The 24888-nt window shown below is 47.5% G+C and overlaps 1 protein-coding gene and 1 pseudogene across 2 annotated transcripts; both read left to right on the plus strand.

Moving 5' to 3' along the window:
• The first annotated feature begins 7187 nt into the window (after positions 1-7187).
• Positions 7188-8262, plus strand: LOC118714555 (annotated as a pseudogene).
• Positions 8263-17983: 9721 nt separating this feature from the next.
• TMEM213 (transmembrane protein 213) lies at positions 17984-24680 on the plus strand. Of its 2 annotated transcripts, XM_045577196.1 has the most exons (4): positions 17984-18445; positions 18544-18695; positions 22340-22414; positions 23244-24680. In XM_045577196.1, the coding sequence occupies exons 2-4, from the start codon at positions 18623-18625 to the stop codon at positions 23411-23413; spliced, it is 318 nt and encodes a 105-aa protein (XP_045433152.1). In that variant the 5' UTR covers positions 17984-18445; positions 18544-18622; the 3' UTR covers positions 23414-24680. The 2 variants fall into 2 exon arrangements, with proteins under 2 accessions (XP_045433152.1, XP_036279865.1); XM_036423972.2 differs by lacking the exon at positions 17984-18445 and having other exon boundaries at positions 18523-18695.
• The last annotated feature ends 208 nt before the right edge of the window (positions 24681-24888 follow it).

Consider the following 24888-nt stretch of genomic DNA (forward strand, 5'->3'; position numbering starts at 1 on the left):
TACATGTAAATTTCTGTTTATGTTGCCTAAGATGTTTTCCCCAAAGCCTCAATAAAAGGGATGGCAGGGCCAGAGCAGGAGTAGTTCTCCCACTAGAGTCAGACTACTGCCTGGCCCCCCATAACGCCAAGTTGAATTTCTTCAAGTCTTAAGTCCTTTCATTTGTGTGCGGCCCTTCTCCAGAACTGAACCCTGAATTGGAACTCTTTTTCACGAGGGACGTGAAAGAGATTCCTACAGACAGGTACCTTGGTTGCAAGTTCCCCAGCCCCAACAGGGGCACATGCAGGAGGCAACCAATTGATGTGTCTCTCTTTCATTGGGGTGTCTCTCTCTCCCTCTCTCTCTCTCTCTCTCTCTCTCTCTCTCTTTCTCTCTTTCTCCCCCCAACCTTCTTTCCACTCTTTCTAAAAATCAATGAAAAAAATATCCTCAGGAAAAAAACATAAGGAAGGGAAAATACATTTACAGTATTGTACATATTTACTAAAAAAGCCTACGTATAAATGGGTTCATGTAGTTTAAACCCATGTTGCTCAAGGGACAACTATATATATAATACCAGGGTCACGCCTTATTCTACAATAAGTCCTTAATATCAAATATTCCACCAGTGATCAAATTTCCCAGCTTATCTGAGATCTGCCTTTTCAGTAAGCCCCTGAAGTGATCCTTATGTCAACAAATTAGAACCATTGCTTTGAGAAAACAGGGTGAGAAATCAAACTTGAGCCTAGAGACATCAGGGAAGAGCAAGGGGAGAGCATTTGGGAACCATCAGCTCAAATGCGGGATTTTGAACGTGGAGCAGGGGAGGCCGGGCTTCTGACGGAGCAGGCGGCCTGTACCCATGCCTCGCAGGAAAAGTCCTGCTTGGGTTTCTTAAGAAGCAGATCTTGTCCTGGCTGGATAGTTCAATTGGTTAGCAGTGATCGGCAAACTCATTAGTCAACAGAGCCAAATATCAACAGTACAACAATTGAAATTTCTTTTGAGGGCCAAATTTTTTTAACTTAAACTTCTTCTAACACCACTTCTTCAAAACAGACTCACCCAGGCCGTGGTATTTTGTGGAAGAGCCACACTCAAGGGGCCAAAGAGCCGCATGTGGCTTGTGAGCCGCAGTTTGCTGACCACAGGGTTAGAACATCAAGATTGAAGCTCCATCCCCAGTCAGGGCACATACAAGAGTCAACCAATGAATGCATAACAAGTAGAACAACAAATCAATGTTCATCTCTCTCTTTCTCTCTCTCAAAGAAAAAAAAAAAAAAAAAAAAAAAAAGCAGCAGCAGAACTTGTTGGAACCCATCCCTGCAGAGCAGATCCACTCAAAAGTTCACACTCACCTGGGCAAAGTTCCAGAGACTGAGCCCAGGAGGGCAGAGCGGAGCGGGGCGGTTAGAACTGGGAATGCAGAAGGAAACACAATGGCAGGTGAGCTCTGGGACAGGAGCCCCAGTTAGTGCCACCCTCTGCTAGACCCTCCCCCTGCCCACCTCTCTTGCAGCTCTTCACCCAGGGGGTTTGCTGCGTCTTCCTCCAGCCTGGGCGCCTTCGTTCTCAAATGTCTGGTGCCCAGGAATCACAGAGGAACACACAGAGAAAAAAAGCACATCTTGACAGGCAAGAGCAGAGCCCAGGGTCAAACTGCCCGAGTCAGGATCCCAACTCTGCTGTTGACCACAGGTGACCTTGGCGAAGCTACTTAACCACCAAGCCTCAGTGTCCTTATCGCAAAATATATAAGATCTTAGATGTTTGTTTAGGAGATGGAAGCATAAAGGAGAGGTTATTATTATTATTTTTTATAAATCAAGGGTCTTTTTAAAAAATATATATACTTTTATTTATTTCAGAAAGAGGAAGGGAAAGGGAGGGAGAGATAGAAACATCAATGATGAGAATCATCCATCAACTGCCTTCTGCATGCCCCCTACTGAGGATTGAGCCCACAAACTGGGCATGTGCCCTGACCAAGAATTGAACCCATGGCCTCCTGGTTCATGGGTCAACGCCCAACCACTGAGCTACACGGCTGGCAGGAGAGGTTCAAGTTTGCTTTTTTTCTCTCCTAAAACCCCAAGTTGAAGGTGCAAATGGCCAGCACACTCCAGCGGCTTTGGCAGGACTACAAATGAGCACACCTCTCTGAAAGGCAATTTGCATTTCCATTTGAGAAAGTTTGTCCTAAAAAAATAAAAGCATGTTAAAAATGTAAATCAAGACCTGGTGGATTTGGCTCAGTGGATAGAGCGTTGGCCTGCGGACTCAAGGGTCCCAAGTTCGATTCCTGTCAAGGTCATGTACCTTGTTTGCAGGCACATCCCCATTGGGGGACGTGCGGGAGGCAGGTGATCGATGTTTCTAACTCTCCCTCTTCCTTCCTCTCTGTAAAAAAAAAATCAATAATATATATATATATATTTTTTAAAATGTAAACCAAAATTTAACTCCAATAACGTCTATGGTAGCACTGTTTGCAATAAGTGTGTCATGGTAAACAACCTGAATTCTTTCATGTGTTCAATCGGTATCAAGAGCCTGTGCCCTGTGTCTGGGCTCTGAGGACAAGACAGTAAATAGAAAGAAGCCTCTCTCCCCTCAGGAAGCTTATGTCCACCTTCCAGGACAACAGGTAGACAAGGAATCACGTAGCCAGATACCGCAGGTCATAGAAAATGCAATGGTAGAAAGATAGGCTTTAGAGAAATGGAAGCTACATCAGGTAAGTGGTCAGGGAAGGCTTCTCTCAGAGGTAGCATTTGAACTGAGGCTCAGAGGATTAAAATGAGCCAGTCCTGTGAAAAGGAAGCTGTGGGAAGGGTACTCCAGGCAGCTGGAACAGCAGAGCAAAAGCAGGGCAGTGACATCCTCGCTTTAGCGCTTATCTATGGAGCCTCTCCCGTGGGCCGGGCACTGTTCTCATGACTTCAGAATACATTTAAGGACTTTACATGTATTAACCCATTGAATCTTCTCAAAAACTGTATGAGGTTGGTGGTCCTCAATCTCACGTTGCACATGAGGGAACAGAGGCACAAAGAGGCTAAGAGACTTACCCAAGGCCACACAGTCACACCAGAGTCCTTGCTCACAACCATTGCAGGGACAGTGTCTCATGGTGTGAGAAACAACCTGCCCCAGAAGCAGAGAAGAGGCCGGTGTGGCTGGGGCATTTGAGGGGCGGGGAGGTGGTGTGAGGTGTGTCAGAATAGGCGGGGCCAAGCCATGTGAGGCCCAATGGGCCAGTAAGAAGCCTGGATTTTATTCTAATACTGGGAAGTCCTTGCTAAATTTGACGCAGGGAAGTGGTATTGCTCAATTCACTTTCAAAAAAAATTATTTTGGCCCTGGCAGGTTTGGCTCAGTGGATAGAGTGTCAGCCCCTGGATGAAGGGTCTCATGTTCAGGTCTGGTCAAGGACATGTACCAGTTGCAGCTTGATCCCCAGTCCTGGTCAAGCACATGCAGGAGGCAACCAATCAATGTGTCTCTCTCACATCGATGTTTCTGTCTCTCCTCCTCCGTTCCACTCTCTCTAAAACTCAATGGAAAAAATATCCTTGGGTGAGGATTGATTAAAAAGTTACTTTCACTTCTGCTTCTGGAAAGATGGAGTACAAATCCTTTTTCTTCCCAAGAAGAAATACTAAAAACCATAAACATTTTACATAGAACATTTATTAAATCTAAAAGGTGGAGAGAAGACAGAACTTCCAAGGACCTTAGGGTCAAGAAACGTCTCTGGGTTTGTCTCATTTTTGTTTTTGTTGTTGTTGTTGTTGCCTCATATAGTCTCAACTCGGCACTCCAGAAGACACCAAGAGATGCAGACAAAAAAGTTCCAAAGAAAGTCTATTTTCTCTAGCCAAAGGAAGAGAAACAGGGCAGCCCAACAAAAAAGATGACTTTCAGATGGTGAGCCCTCTAATACAGCCAAAGATCACAGGGAAAATCTGTGGTCTCACACTACCGATGCCAGCAAAGCCCAAGTAGAGAGCCTAAACGTCTACCCTCACCCAGTGTGGGGTCAGAGAAGTTTGACATCACAGTGGTGACCCTAATTCCAGCCCCACCTGTGGGAATAAGGCACCCCTCATTAACCTGATTATATCAGAAGGACATAATCAGAACCTTCACGATTGCTCATTGGTAATGAGGCCACCCCCTCATCGGGGTGCAGAGGTCCTGTGGGGAGTGGTAACCAGGCCCCCCTGTTCCTTTGGGCCAGTGTCTGAGAGTCAGCAGAGGCCTCGCGAATGGAAGAATAAAGTGGGAGAAACCACTCTGCCCAACTTCAAGACAGTAATCAAATTCGAGGCATTGGCGGAAAGGCAGACATAAGTAATGTAAGATAATAGAGAAGCCAGAAATAGCCCCACACAACTCTCAGCAACTGGTTTTTTATAAAGGTGAGGGAGCAATGTATGGGGAGAAACAATACACATGGTGCTAGTCATGGGACCGCCACAGGCCAGAAATTGAACTGAAACCTAAACCTCACACCTTCTTCAAAACTTAACTCAAAATGGAGCAGATTGGTGACTCCAAGGACAGATTTCAGAGAAATGAAAGGGGCAGAATCCCAAGCCAGGGCTGGAATTGGGAGGTCAATGGCTGGTGGAGAAAAGATTGGGAAGGATGGAGCAGGGCAGCAGCTGGTGAGAAAATGAAGCATCAAAGGAGGGTGTTATTTTTTCAAAGGAAGAGACAGTGCACATCACGTCTAGAAAATGATGGCCATTTCCTTCCCGTGGTGGCCATTTAAGACAATCACCTTGAGCAATACAAAGATATCTTTTCAATTTCTCCGGAAGTTTCCTGAGAATTTTATATGCAACGTTTTACAGCAATGACTTACCCAAAGCGAGATAGTACACTCACATTTCTCTAATTATTGTGTCCCTTACTCTTTTCTTTAAAGCAAGTCATTCTCCTATTAATCATTAAATACATATCTTTGTAGATTCTCAAAAATCCACAGTTCACTACTTTGTAGGGAACAACACAAATCTGGCATCAGGCTTGGGAGAAACTACCTGCTTAGAGCAGAACCAATCCCCTATATTACCCAAGAGAACGCTGTTTTTGCCATTTAGTGTTTAACACCGCTCTTCCCATTCTTTAGATAAGTCTGGGGCACCGTGCCAGCTGCAGCCACCACACAGGCCCATGCACATCTCGGAGGCACTTTTGTGGCTCGAAGACTTACTACAATGTGGCTCCTGTGGACTGGAGATAAGCACTCCACTTACACCCCTTCCAACGGGGCATTCCTGTAACAAAAGGCCTCCTTTGTCCTCCTCCCCTGCACCAGGATTAAGACAATACTGTGCATAACAGGTCCAGCTGCACAAGATCAATTTACAGGAGATCAGCATAACTTAAAAAATTAACGGGGCTGAGGGGAGAGCCAGCCAACATGCCCACAAGGAATGTAATCCAAAAGTAATAATCTAACTGCAGAAGTAACAATCAGGTATCCTAAAAAGAGAGTCTAGTTTTTCTGAACCGAATTCCAGCCAGATCACCTTCATTCAAATAACTGATTTTACTACCCACTTACCCAGCCACTCCCACCATAGGCCAGGCACGGAGCCCCCCATCCATGATCCTTCCCCGTGTTCTCTAATAGAGAAAGTGCTGCAGGTGGCAAGAGAATGGTTTGAGGTTGCTAAAAATGAGGCGGAACTGTCTAATCAACTTCACACAGACACACACACACACACACACACACACACACACACACACACACAATTAGATGCAATGCGTCAGCAGTAACGTCCAAGAGTTAACGTTATCAGCTCACTGAGGTCAATAGTCAGTATCACCATGCTGGAACCAGCATCACCCCCTGCCGTGTCCATCTCCACTCCCTCCTGGCCACTGGCCTTCTCCAGGGAGGACTCATAGTGCATTCTGGTGCCATTGGACATCAGCTTGGTCCTCACTGTGGCTCTACAACTTCCTGTCCTCTTCACATGTGTCAAACACAAGGCCCTCAGGCCATATCCGTCCCACCAGGCCTTGCAATGTGGCCCGCACCGCGCTGTCATCACTGCACTCCGCTGCATTTCCATCACAATGACAGTTTATGACTGTTCAGGAAACCATTCGGCCCGCGATTTAGGCTGGATTTTAGATTTTGGCCCCTTCTCTGATTGAGTTCGACACCCCTACTCTAGATGGTGCACCGAGAGGAAGCCTTCCCGTGGCTCTCCCTGACAGCTGCTTCCTCCTCTAGTCTCCATCCGTCCCACCATCTCCTGCCCAGCACACGGCCACCTCATTGCTTAGAAGATGTCCCAAGGCGGAGCCCTGCAACTTCCCTCTCCCCCACCCTCGCATGTCTTGGTCTTGTCTCTCTGTTTATCTCCTCTCCAGAGCAGAGACACTTTATGTCCCTTTTGTCCCTGTCGTCATTGGGGACAGTCCGACTGGGAGCAAGACTGAGGAAAATAAAGTTTCCCTGTTAAGACAACAGGATGCAAACAGGATGCCTCCCAGTTTGTCACCGTTTTTCACTTGGGAGCATCTCCCACTTCTTTGCCTTTTCTATAATAATATTTATTCCAGACTCTTCTAGGGAATTCCTTTTTAGCACAATTTTTGCTCCTACTTTCTATAGGTAAGGAAATACTTTATTTGTATGTATCTCTTCTTTCTCATTTTAGCATAATGTACTGAGCACACAGACATAGAATTCTATCATTAGAAGAAAACTTTGAGATCATCTAATCCAACCCTTTATTGATTTATTTTTAATTTTATTGATTGATTTTTAGAGTGAGAGAGGAAGGGAGAGAGAGAAATATTGATTTGTTGTTCCGGTTTTTTATGCACTCACTGGTTGCTTCTTGTATGTGCCCTGACCAGGCATCAAACCCACGTTCTGGGTATATTGGACGATGCTCTAACCAACTGAGCTACCAGGCCAGAGCCCAATCCCTGTACTGTAGAGATGCAGAAACAACCCCAGGGAGGTGAAAGGATTTACCTTTGGTGATTCAACCAATTAGTTCAGAGCTGGAAACAGGACACAGGGTTCCTAGCTCTGAGGGTCTTTTCATGGTTTCACAGAGGACTTAACATCCCTTTCTGTGGATCTCCCAGGACCCCAGACAAAGGTCTTCCCCAAAGAATTGAAGGTTGACTTCTGCATCTGTGTCAGCTTGTATTGTATAATGGCTCCCGGGAGCTTGGCCTCCAGTGACACCTTGATCTCCTTGGCCTCACTAACCTCCATGAACCTCCACCTCTGGATGGTCCGCGCCTTCATGCTGTCCCACCACCATGCCACAACCCACTCATGCTGAGCACGGTGCTGGAGGCATTGCAGGTGGGGGAGCAGCGCCAGGGCACCTCGGTAATGGCCATCAAGGTGTACATCCTGCAGAAGTACCCCATGGTGGGCACTTTCCGGCTCAAGTACCTGCTGGAGTGGGCCTTGGTCACTGGCATGCAGTGCAGTCTCCTCATCAGGTCCATTAACTCCAGGGCTAGGGAGGCCAGCTTCAAATTAGTTCACACACACACACACACACACACACACCCAGCCCTGGAACACAGCCACTGGGTCGGCCCCCTGGGAGACCGGGTGAGGCCAAGGAGAAGGGCCCCAAGAAAGGTGGCCAGACTAAGGGTGAAAAGGCAAGAGTGGGCAAGGCCAGGAAGGCCCCCCAACAGCCAGACAAGGCCACATGGGAAGTCGAAGGTTAAAGGCCAAAAGGACAGCCCAGGTGCCAAGGCCCACAGGAAAACCAAAGCTGGGACTCAAGAGTTCAAAACTCACAGTCACCAAAGGGTGAAAACGGTGTGACGTCCCAGCCAAAAAGAAGGCGGGGAATGAGGTCCTTAAAGAGCCCACTGCCCAGGGTGTCAGGAAAGGGTTGAAAGCCAAAATGGCTGCTGCTCCTAAAGACGGTGATTCCAAGATGGTACCTGGACCACTGCCCAGGAAGACAGAGGTCCCCAAAGGCTGGCATGTCCACCAAGGTCTCATCATCCAAAGATACTGGTATGAAGGCAGAAGCCAACAGCTAGAGGCAAGGTGGAGAGACACTAAGACTGAGTTTTTATTCCCCCAAAAACCATCACTTTATTATTTTACTGTAACCTATTTATCAAGAAGGAATTTTCCCCTCAAAAAAAAAAAATATTAGAATTGAAAGCAGCATCTCCCTAGATTTTTCCCCATGTGTCCCCCTCCCAGAGAGCCCCTGCCATATCTCAGTTGGCATCATCACCAAGGTTATGTGACTTCCCCCAAGGTCACACAGGAAGTGACAACAGAAAACTAGAATCCAGTATTCCTGACTCAGGGTGAGTGTGTTGACTGAGAAAGAAGCTGGTGTTGGGAAGAGAGGACCAACAATCTCTGATTTGGTTCCCTGGTCCTTTTTCGTTTCATGTGGACAAAACTGGAAAAATAATTGGCTGATTGTTGACCACAAGCATGCAGCTCATTTCCCAAAAACTTTAGCTTAAAATTACTCTTTTGAGAATACACATCTCTGTTTATCAAACAAAAAATAAATCTGACCACAAGCACTGTTGTGCCAACAGAAATATTTTGCCCAAATAGTAAGAGTGGACATTGAAAGGAGCCAGAGATTGCCAATCACAGAGTCCTGGAGCTGAACAGATCCTCCCCTTCCACTGTTTATTAACTTCACCTTAAAATGCCCTTACCTGTTTGATGCTAGTAACTAACTTCTCTAACAGCTAGAGCTACCCCACAGTGGATCTGTCTGCCTTAAGGAAGGAAGACTTGAGGTTTTTTAGCAGAATCCAAGCAACAACTTTGAGAGGCAGGAGAGGTCAAATGCAACCATACCAAACTCTTTTAACATATGACTTTCTGTGCAGAAAAGCATTCTTACTAGCTTAAGGATTGGGGCAGATGGCCTCTAGTCACATTCCAACACTGCGATGCTATGTGTTTTTTCTGTGTCATATTTCTAATCTTCTCTAGGTCTTGAACATTCCTGGGTGTGTCTGTATACTCTATTGTACATCTTGGACACCCAAAGCAAAGGTTCTCAATAGTAGTTCTCTGCACGATATACGACTTACACTTAAGATTTCTTTTTAATAGAAAAGAAGATTCCCTGACATTGAAATGTTTCTCCAACCAGATAGAGTGTAAAATGTAATTTATATTGCTTTCCTGTGAAATATTCTTTTAAAAAATGTATTAACTTCATTTTATTTACTGATTTTAAGAATAATATAGATTCATTCTAGATAATTTGAAGGGCATAAAAAAAGTGTAAAGAAGAAAATGAAAATCATCTCAGATTGTATATTCTAGATATAACCACTACGAACATTGGGTAGGATGCTTTACAAACTTTTCTCTTTGTATATGTGTGTGCATCATAAAACTGGAACCATACTGAGTACATAGTTTTATATCCTGCTATTTATGTTTGTATTATGTGGCAAATGTTTTTTCTAAATAATTAAATGTTATTCTAAAATTATAGGCCCAGTGCATGAAATTCGTCCCCTGAGGATTCCTGGACTGTACCTGCCCCTTTCACAGTCCAGGAACCCTCAGAATTCATGTCCTTCTGATGACTTAGGCCCACTCCCCACAGGGGAGCCTCATTTTGGCCTCCCTCTTCGGGAGGCAACCAGGCTGATCAGGGGAAGGTGTCCCCCATTACCCCACTGCTGCTGCCACTGCCAGCTGCTGCAGCTGCCAATATGTTTTCATCAACATGAACTTCAGTCCCTTCACAACGAAAAAATGACAACTTTCTTTAGGCATTTTCTAGATGTCTCTTTCATAAAACATAATAAGGACTTAGAAAAGTTAAAAGAAATGATGGGACAAGATATAGCATTCAAAACTAAGCAAAAGAAAGGTGGTATCACTATAGTAATAATATCAAGCAAAGTAAATGTTGTGGCAAAAAGCATTAATAGAGATAAAAAGGGTGAAAAGAGTTCCTGGATCCAATTCCAACATGTGTATGGAGGAGGCAAAGCTTTTTCTCACCAACAAGCAATCCCGGACACCAGGAGGGTGTCTGAGATTCAGCTCAATTCTGACACTATCTTTCTGGAGACAGAATCAGATTCCACAGGTAAAGAGCTCAATCCCACAAGACTGCCCTCCACTTCAGATGCCAGTAACAAGCCAAGTTATTGTGCTTCTGGCCAACTGCTACAAATTAGAAGTTCCAACAACCCCCTCCAACTCAGGATGCCAATCACAAGTTCAGGTTGTTACCTCTATTTCTGACCAGCTGGCTATAAATCAGCCATTCCCACAATCCCTTAATCTGCTAGAAAGATTCATAAAAGTCAGGAAACCCGATTACTCACTAGATTACCAATCCTATCTAATAAAGAGGGAATATTCTAATTGACCCTCACACCATTGTACAGATGGCAACACCCACAGCCAATAAGGAGGGAATATGCTAATTGACTGTCCAACCCTCAAAGATGGCAGCACCTGCAGCCACAAGATGGTGGCACCCAGTCTCTTCAGCCCCACTGGGGCAGCCCAGGGCCAACCCAATGCACAGGCAAGCCTCGGATGGTGGCTGCCTAGCCACCCAGGGCTGCCCGAGGCTCAGGTAACCAGGGCCAGCCAAGACTTGCGCTGTTGGCAGTGGCAGCAGCAGCAGAGGTGTGATGGAGAGTCACCTTGCCCTGATCGCCACGTTGCCTCCCACCCCTGCTCCCAGACTATGAGAGGGGGCTGGCCAGACTGAGGAACCCCCCCCTCCCCATCCAGTGTATGAATTTTCATGCACTAGGTCTCTAGCTTATTATAAAAGGAAATAACTCAGGAACAGCCAGGTGCAAGTCCTGCATAGGGCAAGGTATGGGGAGGAGCCACACAGGTGCCATGCCTTTTCCAGGCTTGCTGCTCTCCCACCATCTTCCTGTGCTCACCAACTCAGATGCTCTCTGAACCCCGCCCATCCTTTTAGGTTTTTAAGGAGATTTCATTATATAGGCATGATTGATTAAATCATTGGCCATTGGTGATGATTCCACCTCCAGCTCCACTCCTCCCTCCTCTCCCCAGAGGTCAGGGGATGGGACTGAAAGTTCCAATGATGTGGTTGGTTTCCCTGGCAACCAGTCCCCATCCTTAGTCCAAAAGTCACCTCATTAACATAACAAAAGACACCTTTTGTCAGCTCTAAACACTTTGGAAATAGGAGCTCTGTGCCAGAAACAGTGCAAAGACAAAATAGTTCTTATCTATCTATCTAAAAGCCCAGTGACCAGAACGACCAGTGGCTATGTTGTGCACTGCAACAGCCAACCAACCTGATCAGCTCCTGATTGGCCCCCAACACTCTGATTGGGAGCGGGGCTGGCCAGCCAACTGCCATGCCATCCCCCCCACCCCAACAGTCCAGCCAGATGGGCCCCCATGGGGGCATAATGGCCAGACCATATCCCTGCTCGAATTCATGTACTGGGCCTCCACTTATTAATAAGACAAAGCACAATGACTTTTAAAAGAAGGTTCAATGCACTGGGAAGGCATTGAATCGTCTATATATTCATGTTTGTTCTTAAACTTGGTTCACTCATTCTATTGACTACTAACTAGGAAACCTCTGTATATTTGGAAATTAAGAAATGCACCTCTGAGAAGATGAGAGGGGATGATATCCAGAGCCCAAGTATAATAGAAAATGGCCTTCGCCGTAAGGAAGTCCTATTCTTCTTGTTAACCCACTTCAATCCAGGCAGTGGTCCCAGCGCCCCCTAGTGCAATGGTGGGTTAAGTGCAAGCTGAATTAATCACTCTGGAACCTGTTCAGAAATGGTTCCAAATGGCGGGCTCCAAGTCTTGTTCACTTCATTACCCTCATCAACCCTATAGCGTGGTCCCAAAGTTGGACGGTGTAGCTCTCCATTTGTCTTACAGGGGTGCTCCTCATCCTCTCCAAATTATAGACCCATAACCTAGTGGCAACTGAGTGAGGTTAACCTCCGCCACCAACCAGCTGCGGCTCAGGTGAAGATCTAGATGCTTCAATCCCACAGTAACTAGAGACTGACATTATTTTGTGAAGTAAGAGCCGCGTGCAGGAAGAGCCATGGACCCCCATCTTGGCGTGAAAGTTAGGAAATAGCAGGCACAGTGTGGTGAGGGCCATGATTCTCCTCAGGATGGCTTAACTGGAAATGCAAGCTCCAGGTTCAAGGCCAGTGGTCTCTTCCCAAAGATGGGGAGGCAGGAGAAGGGCCTATCAGAATCACAAGGGAGGTTTCCTCAACATAAAATATGCTTCCCATAGACAGAGGCCATTCTAGGCCACAGTGGCTGGCTTTCAATCTTTCAGCCCAGCAAACACTCGGGCCCCTCCTCTTCCTTCTCGGGCAAAATGGATAAAATTGGAACCAGTAAAGGCCCTAAAGCCCCACGCTTTTGGCCAAGCCAACCATCACCATGGAGCCTGGCCACAGACATTTTAGCCTGAACTTTTTAAAAGTATGTGTAACCAAACACCTATCTCAACCATTAAAAAAAAAAAATGTCTTGAGAAAGTTCCTGCAGCATGTCTGGCTCAGAGCAAGGCAACTTCCTGGTACACCTTCCAGAGCAAACCTGATATAAAATGTATCAAGAGTGCCAAAACCGGTTAGGCTCAGTGGATAGAGTGTGGGTCTGCAGACTGAGGGGTCCCAGGTTTGATTCTGGTCAAGGGCATGTACATTGGTTTTGGACACATCCCCGGTGGGGGTTGTGCAGGGGGCAGCTGGTCAATGTTTCTCTGTCATCGATGTTTCTAGCTTTCTGTCCCTCTCCCTTCCTCTCTGTAAAAAATCAATAATATATATTAAAAAATAAATAAATAAATAAATAAATAAATATAAATATATAAATAAATAATATATATAGTAAAATAAATATATAAATAAATATATAAATATATAAATAAATAATATATATAGTAATATATATATTTTTTTTTATTTTTTTTTATTTTTTTAATGTACCTGGGTGGGGTAACCTGCTGCATGGAGCTATTTAACTATAGACTGATATTTTCAAATAGGGAATAATGGTGACACTTTAAAATAGTTACCATTGCTTTGGGAATTCATGAGTTACCAGAGATCAGGCAAGTCCATGCTGTTGTAGGATAATAAAATCCTTGGATCTGTAAAGAAAATGCTTAACTTTTTTGCCAGGACCGGTTTAGCTCAATGGATAGAGCGTCGGCTTGGGGACTGAAGGGACCCGGGTTCGATTCCGGTCAAGGGCATGTGCCTTGGTTGCGGGCATATCCCCAGTAGGGGGTGTGCAAGAGGCAGCTGATCGATGACTCTCTCTCATCGATGTTTCTAACTCTCTATCTCTCTCCCTTCCTCTCTGTACAAAATCAATAAAATATATTTAAAAAAAAAAAAGAAAATGCTTAACTTTTTAAAATACCTTTAGTCAAGGGTATGTTTTTATTGATTTTAGAGGGAGAGGAAGAGAGAGAGAGAAAGAAAGGAGAGAAAAGACAGACTGCTATCTTTGCCCTCTGCAGAACCATATCCAGAATTTTTTCCACTGGTATGATTTAACATGATGCTGTCATCTTAGATAGGTGAACACTATTCAAACCATCATCGTAACAACCCAGGGAAGGACCATTTTAAATCTTTTTTTTTTTAATATGTTTTTATTGATTTCAGAGAGTAAGGGATAGGGAGAGAAATATCAATGATGACAGAAAGTAATTGATCGGCTGCCTCTTGCAAGCCCCACCCTGGGGATTGAGCCCACAACCTGGACATGTGCCCTGACCTGTAATTGAACCGTGACCTCCTGGTTCAGAGGTAGATATTCAACCACTAAGCCACGCCGGCCGGGCCTGGTTAGATCTTTTGTGTGTCCCAGGCTCTTATCACTTCAGAGGGACACTCTCTGCTCACATCAAACGTATTCAATTGTACCCAACAGCCTACATGAAACTGTTTCTGTTTAAATGACTTGTATAGTGTTTTGATTGCACAGTGTTGCTCATATTTTGGATCTGAGAACATTTTTTCTGGGCCCAAACATTTTTGAGCTTGTTTGGAGGTTCTAGCAGGGGAGCGCAGCTACTCGTATACCCTTGACCGAAGACCGGTCCTCTCCTCTTGGGGGAAAGTCGTCCTCTTCAACCGAGCGCGCAGCTTCGGGAGGGACGCACATGGATCGGTGAGGGAGGAGGGGGACACCCGCCTAGCCAGCCAGATCAGCCGAATCAACCCTGGCGATCAATGGGGTGACAGATGTCGCAGCCAGATCGCCCTCACATCCATGGGCCCAAACATTTTTGACTCTTGAAAATCTCAGAGAACCCACACACTGCTGTGATCTCCAGAGCCTGCTGGGTAAATCAGCCCCAGTCTACGGAGCTTCCTGTGGGGGTTGCTGGGAGGAAAATGTCAAGAAGCATCTTCATCCTTTTAAGTAATGCCATCTCTGGGGGGAACTGGGGAAACTGCCCCTCTGACTTTGGTATCAAGGGCACTGTGCTTCCCTGTTGTTTCTGTCTTGTGAGCCCGTGAATCACAGACATGACCATGTGACCCTCCCCCCCCCCCCGCACCCCCCAAGAAAGCTCAGAAAACAAGCCTGCCATTTTGTGCCCTAAACTTGCTCATGGATCCTCTTCATAGCTCCTATCCTAACTTTCTCTTTGCCTCGTTTCTTCTCATTTATTTTAAATCTATTTCAGCTAGCTTCATTAATGATACGTAGGCACCTTTAAACCCTTTTTGGACCAAGACAGGATATAAACAACTCAACACATAAGTAGCGTTATTTCCCCCCTAAAAGTGGCTTTCTTGCACATCTTCTATTTGTGATGACCCTTCTGTTAAAGTGGGCGTGAATACTGACTACGTGCTTACCGTCAGCTAGCGCTACGGGAAGCACTCGACATGGATAACAACTCCTGAGACGGGTGCTTCTTCCCTGAGACAGGACAGTAAGACGCTGGGGAAGCTCCGTGGCCAGCGGAAAGGGAGCACTGAGATAGATAGCTGAGCAAACCGGCCGAGCAACTTACAGCCAGGGACAGCAAGCCACCGGGGCAGAAAGTCCCGGATGCCTGGCAACAGGCACAGCTAGTGCTGGACCTTCCTCCCCTGGCAGATCGCTGGCCAAGCGATGTAGACCCCCTGCCCTTTCTTCCCTGGAGATAGCATCTCGGCCTCGGTGGTACTTCAGCTTCGGGCCCAGAAAAGCAGCAATGCCAGGCAGGAGACACCAGGACCTTCTGCAATGACTAACGACCCCCTGACCTGGCACTGCCCAGTCGGTAGAGACCATGACCCTGAAAGGACACACCTGGAAGAGCTGATGAAGATGCTATTGAGATCCCCCCCTTAAGCCCGCCTCTAAGCTCCCAGCCTTTAAACACCCGCAAACCGAAGGTCCCAGCGCCCTTTCTCCTCCCTGGAGCACACCCCCACCTATGCCTCCCCATTTGGTTCCCCCACAGGCGTGCATCTCCTAAACTCTAAGGGACCCAGGAGAATTTTCCCCAGGGGAGCAATGGGCAGCAACAGCTTGTCCCAGGCTCACCCCTTCCTCCCCTCCCCAAGGCCCCTTTTCTCTGACTCCCCAGTGAGCTGACAGCAGCCCCACCTTGGCTCGCTCCTTCCCCATCTTTTTATATTTTTAAAATTAATTTCTTTATTGATTAAGGTATCACATATTTGTCCTCAAACCCCCATTCCAATCCCCAACACCCCCGCCCCCCACTAAGGCCCCCACTCCCCTATTGTCCTTGACCACTGGTTAGGCTCATATGTGTGCACATAAGTCCTTTGGTTGATCTCTCCCTTTTATCCCCACCCTCCCTTTGAGGTCCAACAGTCTGACCCATGGCTCCTTATCTCTGGGTCTGTTCTTGTTATCAGTCTACGTGGTTTACCATTTCCCCCAGATGTGTGAGATCATGTCCTACTGGAAATATAGTTATAAGAATAAAAAATGAGAAAAGCAATAATCGTTATGCTGAAAGGCATATGAATCAGTCTGTAGTGAGCTTCTTTCTGGGTCACCAGTTCTTTTGAGAGTCAAAGCAGCTCCGCCCATTCTCTCTCCTGTTGCTTCTTCTATCCTAGGTCCTTCCTTGTTTCACTGTCCCCGATTTTAACAAATGTGCTCTCAAAATCACCTGCACCCCTACCGTGAAATCTGTCCTGCTCAAGTCAAGAACCCACACGCTGGCATTAGGCAGACCCGCTCTGGACCTGGACCCCTTTGCCGTAACACTGTTACTTTTTAGATAAAGAACCCAAGGCTTGGATGTATGATGTCACTTCCCAGGGCCACTCTGACAGTCAGAGGCAGGGCTGGAATTGCACCCTGGGCGGGCCTCAGGGCCACCGCCTCACCCCAGCCAGACACCTTGCTTTCATCCTGAAGGCCTTCTCCCGGATTCCCTTCTGCTGATTTAGCCTCCAAAGTGCCTCTTGGGTTCCCCGCTGCTCTATCCTCAGTCCAGCCTCTCATTTCAGGGTCCTTTTTGTTGTTGTCAATCCTCACCCCAGGATATTTTTCCCATTGATATTTAGAGAGAATGGGAGGAAGTGAGGGAGGGCTGGAGAGAGAGAATCATTGATGCGAGAGAGACACATTTATCAGTTGCTCCCACATGTGCCCCAACCAGAGCTGGGGATGAAACCTGCAACCCCGGTACATGTTCTTGACTGGGAATCAAACCCGAGACCCTCAGTGCCCGGGATGGCACTCTAACCATTGGGAAACACTGGCCAGGTCAGAGCCCTCTTTGCTCTGCTGGGATTTTTGCAATAGCTTCTTAGAAGATCTCTCTGAATCCAGGCCTGGCCTCTGTGAATCTATTGTCTGCGCCTCTGAAATACAAAGATGTCCACAAGATCCTGATAGGGTGTCCCAGAATCCAGGTTCCTTTGTCTGCCACGCAGGACCATTACCCTCTGTCCCTGGCCTAACCAGACACACCACAGCAAACCCCATGCCCCCAGGACAGTCATTACTTCCCAACGAGGGTCGAGGGTCGCATGTGCATTTCCTGGTACATAGTTCCCTCCCTCCTGCCCTGGAAAACTATACAGCTCTCCCATTTCAAGTCAAAATCTCTTCTCCACTGTGACACATTCTCTGAGTCTCCTGGTCTCCAACCCTCCTCCATACATTCCCCATCTGCAGAGACCGCCTCGCCACCTATTACTTATGTCCTTGTCTATTTGTCCACGTCCCTTACTGGGCCCTGAGCTCCTGGAGGACAGAGACTGTGTTACCTTACCCACTTTGGGACTCCCCCCTCCCCCATCCCAAGGGCCCAGCACACAACAGTTACTCAATAATTGTTGAATGTTCAACCAAGCAGTGGGTCTAAACTGGATTTCTGTGCGCCGCCAGGAAATTAGCCTCCCTACAGCATTTCTGCCCCCAACCCCTAAAGCCAAAAATAGAGAGCCACCACTGATCTGCAGCTTTAGGCAGATTTTTAAGAAGTGCCTCCTCTGGGATACCCAGCCCAAATGTCACGTCCCCGTGCCTCTCACGCATTCAGCGCTGGGCTGCTTCCTAGCCAGCTCCCTGGGGAAGGCGCCCGTATTTGAGTCTCACCATATGACAACTCAGTTCTTCCTTCACTGCTTGGTCTCACTGAAGTGGAAGTGGGGATCCTGTCTTAGCCACCATGGAGTCTCAGGTGCCTGGGATGATGCTTTTCAAAGCCACGGTGGTTTTCAGGAACATGTTTTAGACCGAAGGCAGAGCTCCAATCCAGTTACTCCTCAGTTCAAATCTCCACAGAGCCTCCCTCTGCCTCATGATTGTTTCAATCCGCTCCTCCCTCCACCCCCCACCCGCCCCAGGCAGGCACAGCAGACACTCAGCCTCACAGCTCTCCAGGCATCCTCCCCCCACTTCCTCCTCCTCAGGTCACCTACACTCCTCAGGCTGTGGGCAGAGGGGGCCTCTGAGCATCTCTGACCTCTGGGTCTTTGCTCACCTGCCCCTCTGCCTACAGTGCCCTCTTGGCTTGTCAAAATTCTATCCATCCTTCAAGACCAACTCAAATGCCACCTTCTCCCTGAGGCATCCCGCCCGAGATGTGGCCTCTTGCTGCTGAGAGCAAAAGCGCTTGGTCCTTCCCCAGTCATTCCCGAAGCAGTGCTCTGTGTTCCAATGGCATGTGGGTACTTAAAGCGTTCTGAGGGTCGTTATTCCCAGACTCTAGTTCAGTGCACACGGTAAGAGCTCAGGAAATAGCGGGCTACACAGAATAGGGAATCCAGCACTACACCTGCACGTGGACGAGGCAGCAGACCCATGATGCAGGACCCAGCGGCACACAGACCTCCTCCCTCTCCTCTTATTTCCCAGCACCAGCAAAGCATGAGCTCAGGGAAGACTGCACACATGGCCCCTCCCTTCTTGCCCCAGCCAACAGAGCTTGGCTTCCCTTCCCGAGAGGTAAGCGAAAGGTGTGACAGCTGAACTGCCTTTGCTCCACCCTCTTTCTTTCCCCAAAAACAGAGTAGAAATTCACCTCTGACGGCCTCGTTTTCAAGCTCCTGCCGGACGGGACCCACACAGGCACATGCCCCCGGTGCTCAGCACGCCTCCACCGCAGGAGCCTCTCCCTCCAGCATGAAGCCTGCGCCCCCAGCTGCCCTGGTCCTCAGCCTGGTCTTCGCCTCCTTCCAATCGGCTTGCTTGACAGGTGGGACTGTGAGCTTTGTTCTTGGCCACGCTGGGAAGGGGAAGGGAGGAGGAGGGGGGAAGGAAGGAAGGAGGAGTATTCTTTGGCCCTGGCTGGTCCTGCACAATGAGGAAACAGTCCTTTCTCTTCTGAAGCACTGGGCAGAGGTGGGGTGGGGGTGGGGGGGTGGGGTCTTAAATGCACGCCCAGCCTCAGCTAGGACAGGAGCAGCCACCTCTGTGGACCTTCACCACAAAGAAGAGAGGAAAAAGCAATGCACAGAGCCTCTCCCAGCAGGGGACCAACTTAACCTAACATGGCATCTTTTGGGTGCAGTTTCTCAGGGGCTCCTTCTCGGAGCCCGGGGCTGCTGAGCTTCGTAAGGCTCCTTTTGCGCTGCCCCTCCGTTCCCCTAAGGGCCTCTGACCCTCTCTGGACCCTGTGCTTTCTTTGCAACTTTCACAAAACCTTAATGCATAAAAGCTGCCACACTCAGTCTAGTTTCTCAAGGCTCCTTTTGCGCTGCCCCTCTGCTCCCCTAAGGGCCTCTGACCCTCTCTGGACCCTGTGCTTTCTTTGCAACTTTCACAAAACCTTAATGCATAAAAGCTGCCAAGCTCAGGCTACCGTCCTCCCATCTCCCCAGGGCACAGGGGGGGTTGGGTGAGTGCCTTGTGGAGGTTGGAGGGGCTGAGGCCATCCGTCAGGATGTCCCAGGCTGGGCTCTGAGCCGCATGCAGAGGCCTCCCTGACACTCCCACGCTCCTGGCTCTTGCCCTTGGCTTTGATCTTGCTCCTCAGCTCCCCAGAACACAGTCTGTCCTGTTCCCGGAGTCTGTCTCTATTAGTCTGTCTCAAAACCAATCCTCACCACACTCACCCCCACATCTACCCCCACCTCCACCTTCACCCCCACCTCACCCCCATATCCTTCCTCCCCTTCAGCCTGCATCTGCCTCTCTCTCTCATCTTCACAGACTCTCCTGTGGAGGTCCAGAGAGTATGGGCTCTTAAAGCCTGTGACCTCAATGCTGCCTTGTACCCACCAGCTGTGTGACCTTGAGCAAAGGACGTTCCCTTTCTGTGCCCCAGTTTCTTTGTTTATATCACGGGGAAAATCCTAGTGCTTACATACAGGGTTGTTGTAAAGATGAAATGAGGCGACTGTAGGTAAACACCTTTGAACAAATTAACTCATGGTAAACACGTAATGAATGTTGGCACATCCATTGTCCAGTATAACTCCGCCCCCAATAAAAGTGTTTTATGTCTTCCTTTCTGCTTATCCTCACAGTGCCTTGTTTAGGATAGGGCCTCAAAAAAAAAAAAAAAAAAAAAAAAAAAAAAAAAAAAAAAAAAAAACTTGACAAATGTAACTGCACTGAAGAGCTGGGTCTTCCCAGCAGCCTTTACTTTGGAAGTGACCCCAACTGCGACCAGTCCCTGGGTGGCTCTGCTTATGAGGGTGGTATTTAAATTCTTAGGGGCAGAGGGAGGCAGGGGAGGATAAAGGGGGGATAGATGGTGATAGAAAGAAATATGACTTGGGATGGGGAACATGCAGTACAATATACAGATGCTGTATTATAGAATTATATGCTTGAAACCTATATAATTTTATTAACCAACGTAGCCCCACTGCATTCAACAAAAAATAAATGGGAATCCTTCTTAGGAACTTCTAACGAGGCTGCCCAGTGTGAGCCATATAAAATTGCTGAGCAGTTCTTGAGACCTACATAAATGGCAATTTCATATGGTTTCACCTAATACTAGCATCCAACTTACTAGGTTTTTTCCACTCCCTTGTTCTAGACAGGGTCCACTTCCATCCAAGGGTAGAGGGGAGGTGAAGGTCAGGGCCAAGGAATTTAGTTCGGTCATAAGGGACATTAAAATGTTGAGGTATCAATTTCTCCAAAACAAATTAAGACCAAGCTCTAAGCCATTTGGCTGTAAATAATTTACAGTAACAATCAGATTGCATCAAGGCAATGACTCTACTTTGGCCAGGACACTGGAGCGGCGTGGGGGTAGGTGGCATAAAATTAGTCTGAGCAGCAATTCGGTGGCTTTGGCTAGTCAAGACGTTTCCTCCTAACTTCGGCTGCGCGACACCAAGCGCCTTTGAAGGACACGCTGACCTGGTGGGGGCCTTGAGTGCTTCCAAACCAGTGTTACGTTTTTGCATTCCCAACAAGCAGACTGAACAGCAATATAGTTCCCAGAAAGAGTCTTCAAAACTGGTCTCATGGTCTTGTTCTACCTATTGTAGATTAGCACTAACAGAACTTTTTTTTTTTTTTTTTTTCCTGATGAAATTCTGCATATTTGTGCTGTGCTTTCATTATGGAAGCCACCAGCCCCATATGGGGATTGAGCACTTGAAATGTAGTTAATCTGACCAAGAAGCTGAATTTTTAACTTAATTGTTTAAACATTTAAATAGTCACCAGTGGTGGCCGTGTGGGACCGAACAGATGGAGATCCCCTCCTCTTATGCTGTTGTCAGAGGGAGCGTGGGCAGTGGTTTTCTTCCTTGGAGACCCTCCTGTTCGTCTTCAATACCCCAGCTAACCCCTCAAACTCTGATACAACTGTAAGAATTCCTGCCGAAGTTCCTTTTATCATTGGGCTCTCTGCTTCTTAATCAAGGGACAATTTGAAGTGCTGCATATTTTAGCAACATCTAGATTTGCTAGTATGGTGTTTACATTCCCCCCCCCCACCCCCGATAAACACTTTCATGTCTTGCTGAATAATACTAGTATCTTTGTCAGAAATCAAGGTCAGATTTCAATGTCTATTTGTTCAAGAGTTTTGTTTTTAATATATTTTGCTTGACTTCAGAGAGAGGAAGGCAGAGGGAGAGAGAGATAGAAATATCAATGGTGAGATAATCATTGATTGCCTACCGCATGCCCCCCAGTGGATATCGAGCCCACAACTTGGGCATGTGCCCTGACCACAAATCAAACGTGACTCCTGGTTCATAGGTCAATACTCAACCACTGTACCACACAGGCCAGGCTATTCAAAGTTTTGGAGGAACTTAAAGATAGTTATGGAAAGATGCTTCAGATTTTTAAATAAGTGTGCTACTATCTACTAAAAAAAAAAAAAAAACAAAACTTTTCTATGTGTCTATTTGCATAGAAAGCAGCTAATTAGGTAGAGTGTTTGGGAAGCTGTAGACAGCAGGCCTGGGTAAGGGACAATGTGGAAATAAAGCACCTCTGAGAGAGAACAGACCACAAGAGGGAAAGGGGAGTGTTTGTTTGCTAGGGCTGCCGTAACAAAGAAGTCCACGATCAAGGTGTCTGCAGGGTTGGTTTCTTCTGAGGCTTCCCTCCTGTGTCCTCACATGGTTTTCCTTTGCTTGTACATCCCTGTGTTTCTCCTCTTCTTATAAGGACCCCAGTCATATTGGATTAGGGCCCACACATATGGCCCCATTTTATCAGACCTCTTTAAATGTTTTATTTCCAAATGCATTCATTACTGGGGAATTAGGACTTCAACATCTGAATTGGGGCGAGGCAGGGTGAGGGGGCAGGGGGGTACAATTTAGGGGTTGGCTTTGTTGCATGAAGTCTAGACTGGAACGTCTATAATACTTTCATAGTACTCACTACTAATTTACTCAGACTGTCTTTTTTCCCCAGAAACAAGCAGTGGCAACAACTCAACCTTGACCAACAACCACCACCCAGATCCTGAGGCTCTGGAACAGTGCCACAGTAAGCTTCTGCCAACTGTCCCAGACAGAACCAGCCCTGGGTCTGGGAGGGAAACGTAAGCCTCCTGGCTTTCTGTTCATCGGCGTGGGGTGGCTGAGTGCTGGCCTGGCCTCGCTGGGTGCTGGCGTGGTTTGCAGAGTCCGTCCAAAAGCTATCTCAGCCTTGTCCCCCATCTAAGCTCACAACCTTTGGTTCAGATAGCTTTAGTGACTCATCCCCCGACAGGAGCCAAAGATGCCCTGAGTTCAAAGACTAGTAGATGTTTGCCAGCGGAGAGACCACAAAACTCAGCTAGTCCTACCTCTGCCAGAGGCAAGAGCTTCATTTTCACACCCTTTGCATGTTTCTGTTCTTCTCTACTTGAAAACCTCCAGCCACAAGGAGGGCAGTACTTGATAAAGCAACCACTATTACAGATGTCTAATGAACAGGAAGTCCTGCTGTATATTCTAAGTCTGGCTTCCTTTCATCTGCCCTCATTGAATGACCAAATGTGTTCACTTCTGGGCACTCAAAAAGAAGAAGAACAGGCAAGAATGTGTCGAGGATAAGAACACAGCTTTGGAGTCCTGCAGACTTGCCTCTCAGTTCTAGCTCAGCCAACCCATGACCTTGGGCAAGTTACAGCCTGAGAGTCTTCATGTAAAATGGGAATAACAGCCACACCTTATTTATCACTTTACAGGGAATAAATAAGGTAACGTGTGTAGAGCTTCTAGCAAAGCACGTGGCATGTTTTCGTGAAGATTAGCTATTGTATTATTATTATTGTCTTGTTGTTATGACTACTGGAGACAGGGCGGGCTAATGTGATGCTCTCTTCCCCCAGATGTGGACTTTTGCCCACAAGCATCCCGGTGCTGCCACGCTGGAGTGGACGAGTACGGCTGGATCGCGGCCGCTGTTGGCTGGAGCCTCTGGTTTCTCACCCTCATCCTGCTCTGTGTGGATAAACTGATGAAGTTAACCCCAGATGAGCCCAAGGACTTGCAAGCATGAGACGCACAATCAAAGTCCCACGAGTGCCAGCCACCACCCAGCTGTGGATAACAGCAGGCATGGAGCAGCGCCAATGTGGTTTCTTGTAAAGTCATTTTCACCTTTAAACGTCAGTTACTTTTTAAAGGGAAGGAAGACAGAAAGGGGCTCCAAAGAAAAGAATGCCAGTGCTGCCAATTCCAAGAGGCAGGTGGGCCTCTGAGCTCCCATAACCTCCTTTCTTCAGAGAGTCTCTGTGGGATTTCCTTCCGTTTAAACCATGGCCTCCCTCTGGGCTCCAAGGCAGAGCACAACAAACGTAAGACTTGATCTTCCAGTCAACACATTTGAAATTAAACGTATAACCTTCTCACCGAACAGAGGTCATTGTCATCTGTCCTCATTTCAGTCAAGGGCATCCCTGTCCCTTCAAAATGTAAGGATCCCCATCGACACCCCCTAAGTCCTCACCCGCATGTCCAGTGCTTCCCCTGCTCTGTGCTCACCCCCATGACTATACCTTCCATGCCTAAGCTGTCCCATCCTCCCTGCCAGCAGCCTGCTTCCGGGCCCCACACATTGACCCTGCATTATTCCCGTGATACTTCCTTCGGTTCTCGCCGCTTTCAGGATCTTTCTCCCCACGGGCAGCTGTCACACGGCCTGGCATTGAGCTCTTCCCATGAGTCCAACCATCCGACTCCCTGCCCAGGGCTGGGGGGCTCTGGTTGGCCCACTCCTCCATTGGATGGATGTCTTTCCTGGCTCCACTGCTCTTCACCTCCACCTCCCAACTCCATCTCCAGAACAAAGGCCATTGCTCTGCCTGGAAGCTTTCTGATCCTCTCAGGGGACCTGGAGCTGGTGCTCTTAGCTACGGGGCCCTGAGGGGCGGCCATCACGCAGAGACCTGCTCACAGTGAGGTTATACTCCTGGGGCACAGAGAGCTTCTAGGGATGCTTGTCTGGTGAAGGAAGGAACCAATGAGTCCTCGCCCCAGATGAACTTAGGACCATCTTTTTGCATTCAGAGCCTCCATCTTTCTATCAATGGTGAAAACAACCAAACTTTCAAAGAAGCCAGGTGGCTTGATTCCTGTTCTCTCCGTGACTCACTCAGCAGGAGGATGTGGCTGGAGGCTGTGAAGTCTGCAGTGGGGCTGGAGGAGAAGAGGGTGGCTCATCAGTAGGCAGGAAGAACAAAGCGGCTCTTTCTTTATGGAGCAATGGCTGCCCTTTGTCAGGACCATATACTTAGATGGGTTCTACTCTAAATCATCAAAATATACACACGAAAGAAAGAAAGAAAGAAGAAAGAAAGAAAGAAAGAAAGAAAGAAAGAAAGAAAGAAAGAAAGAAAGAAAGAAAGATGCAAGGCCCTGAAGTAGGAAGAAATGTGTGGCAAAGGTGGCAAATGACTCAAAGCTGCCCAACCCTCTTGCAGAAAATTGAGATCCATTTCCCTGACAGTGGAAACGACAGGGATCTCGTGGCTC

The sequence above is a fragment of the Pipistrellus kuhlii genome, unplaced genomic scaffold (assembly GCF_014108245.1).
Source record: "Pipistrellus kuhlii isolate mPipKuh1 unplaced genomic scaffold, mPipKuh1.p scaffold_m20_p_10, whole genome shotgun sequence".
In the NCBI taxonomy this organism is placed as follows: Eukaryota; Metazoa; Chordata; class Mammalia; order Chiroptera; family Vespertilionidae; genus Pipistrellus; species Pipistrellus kuhlii.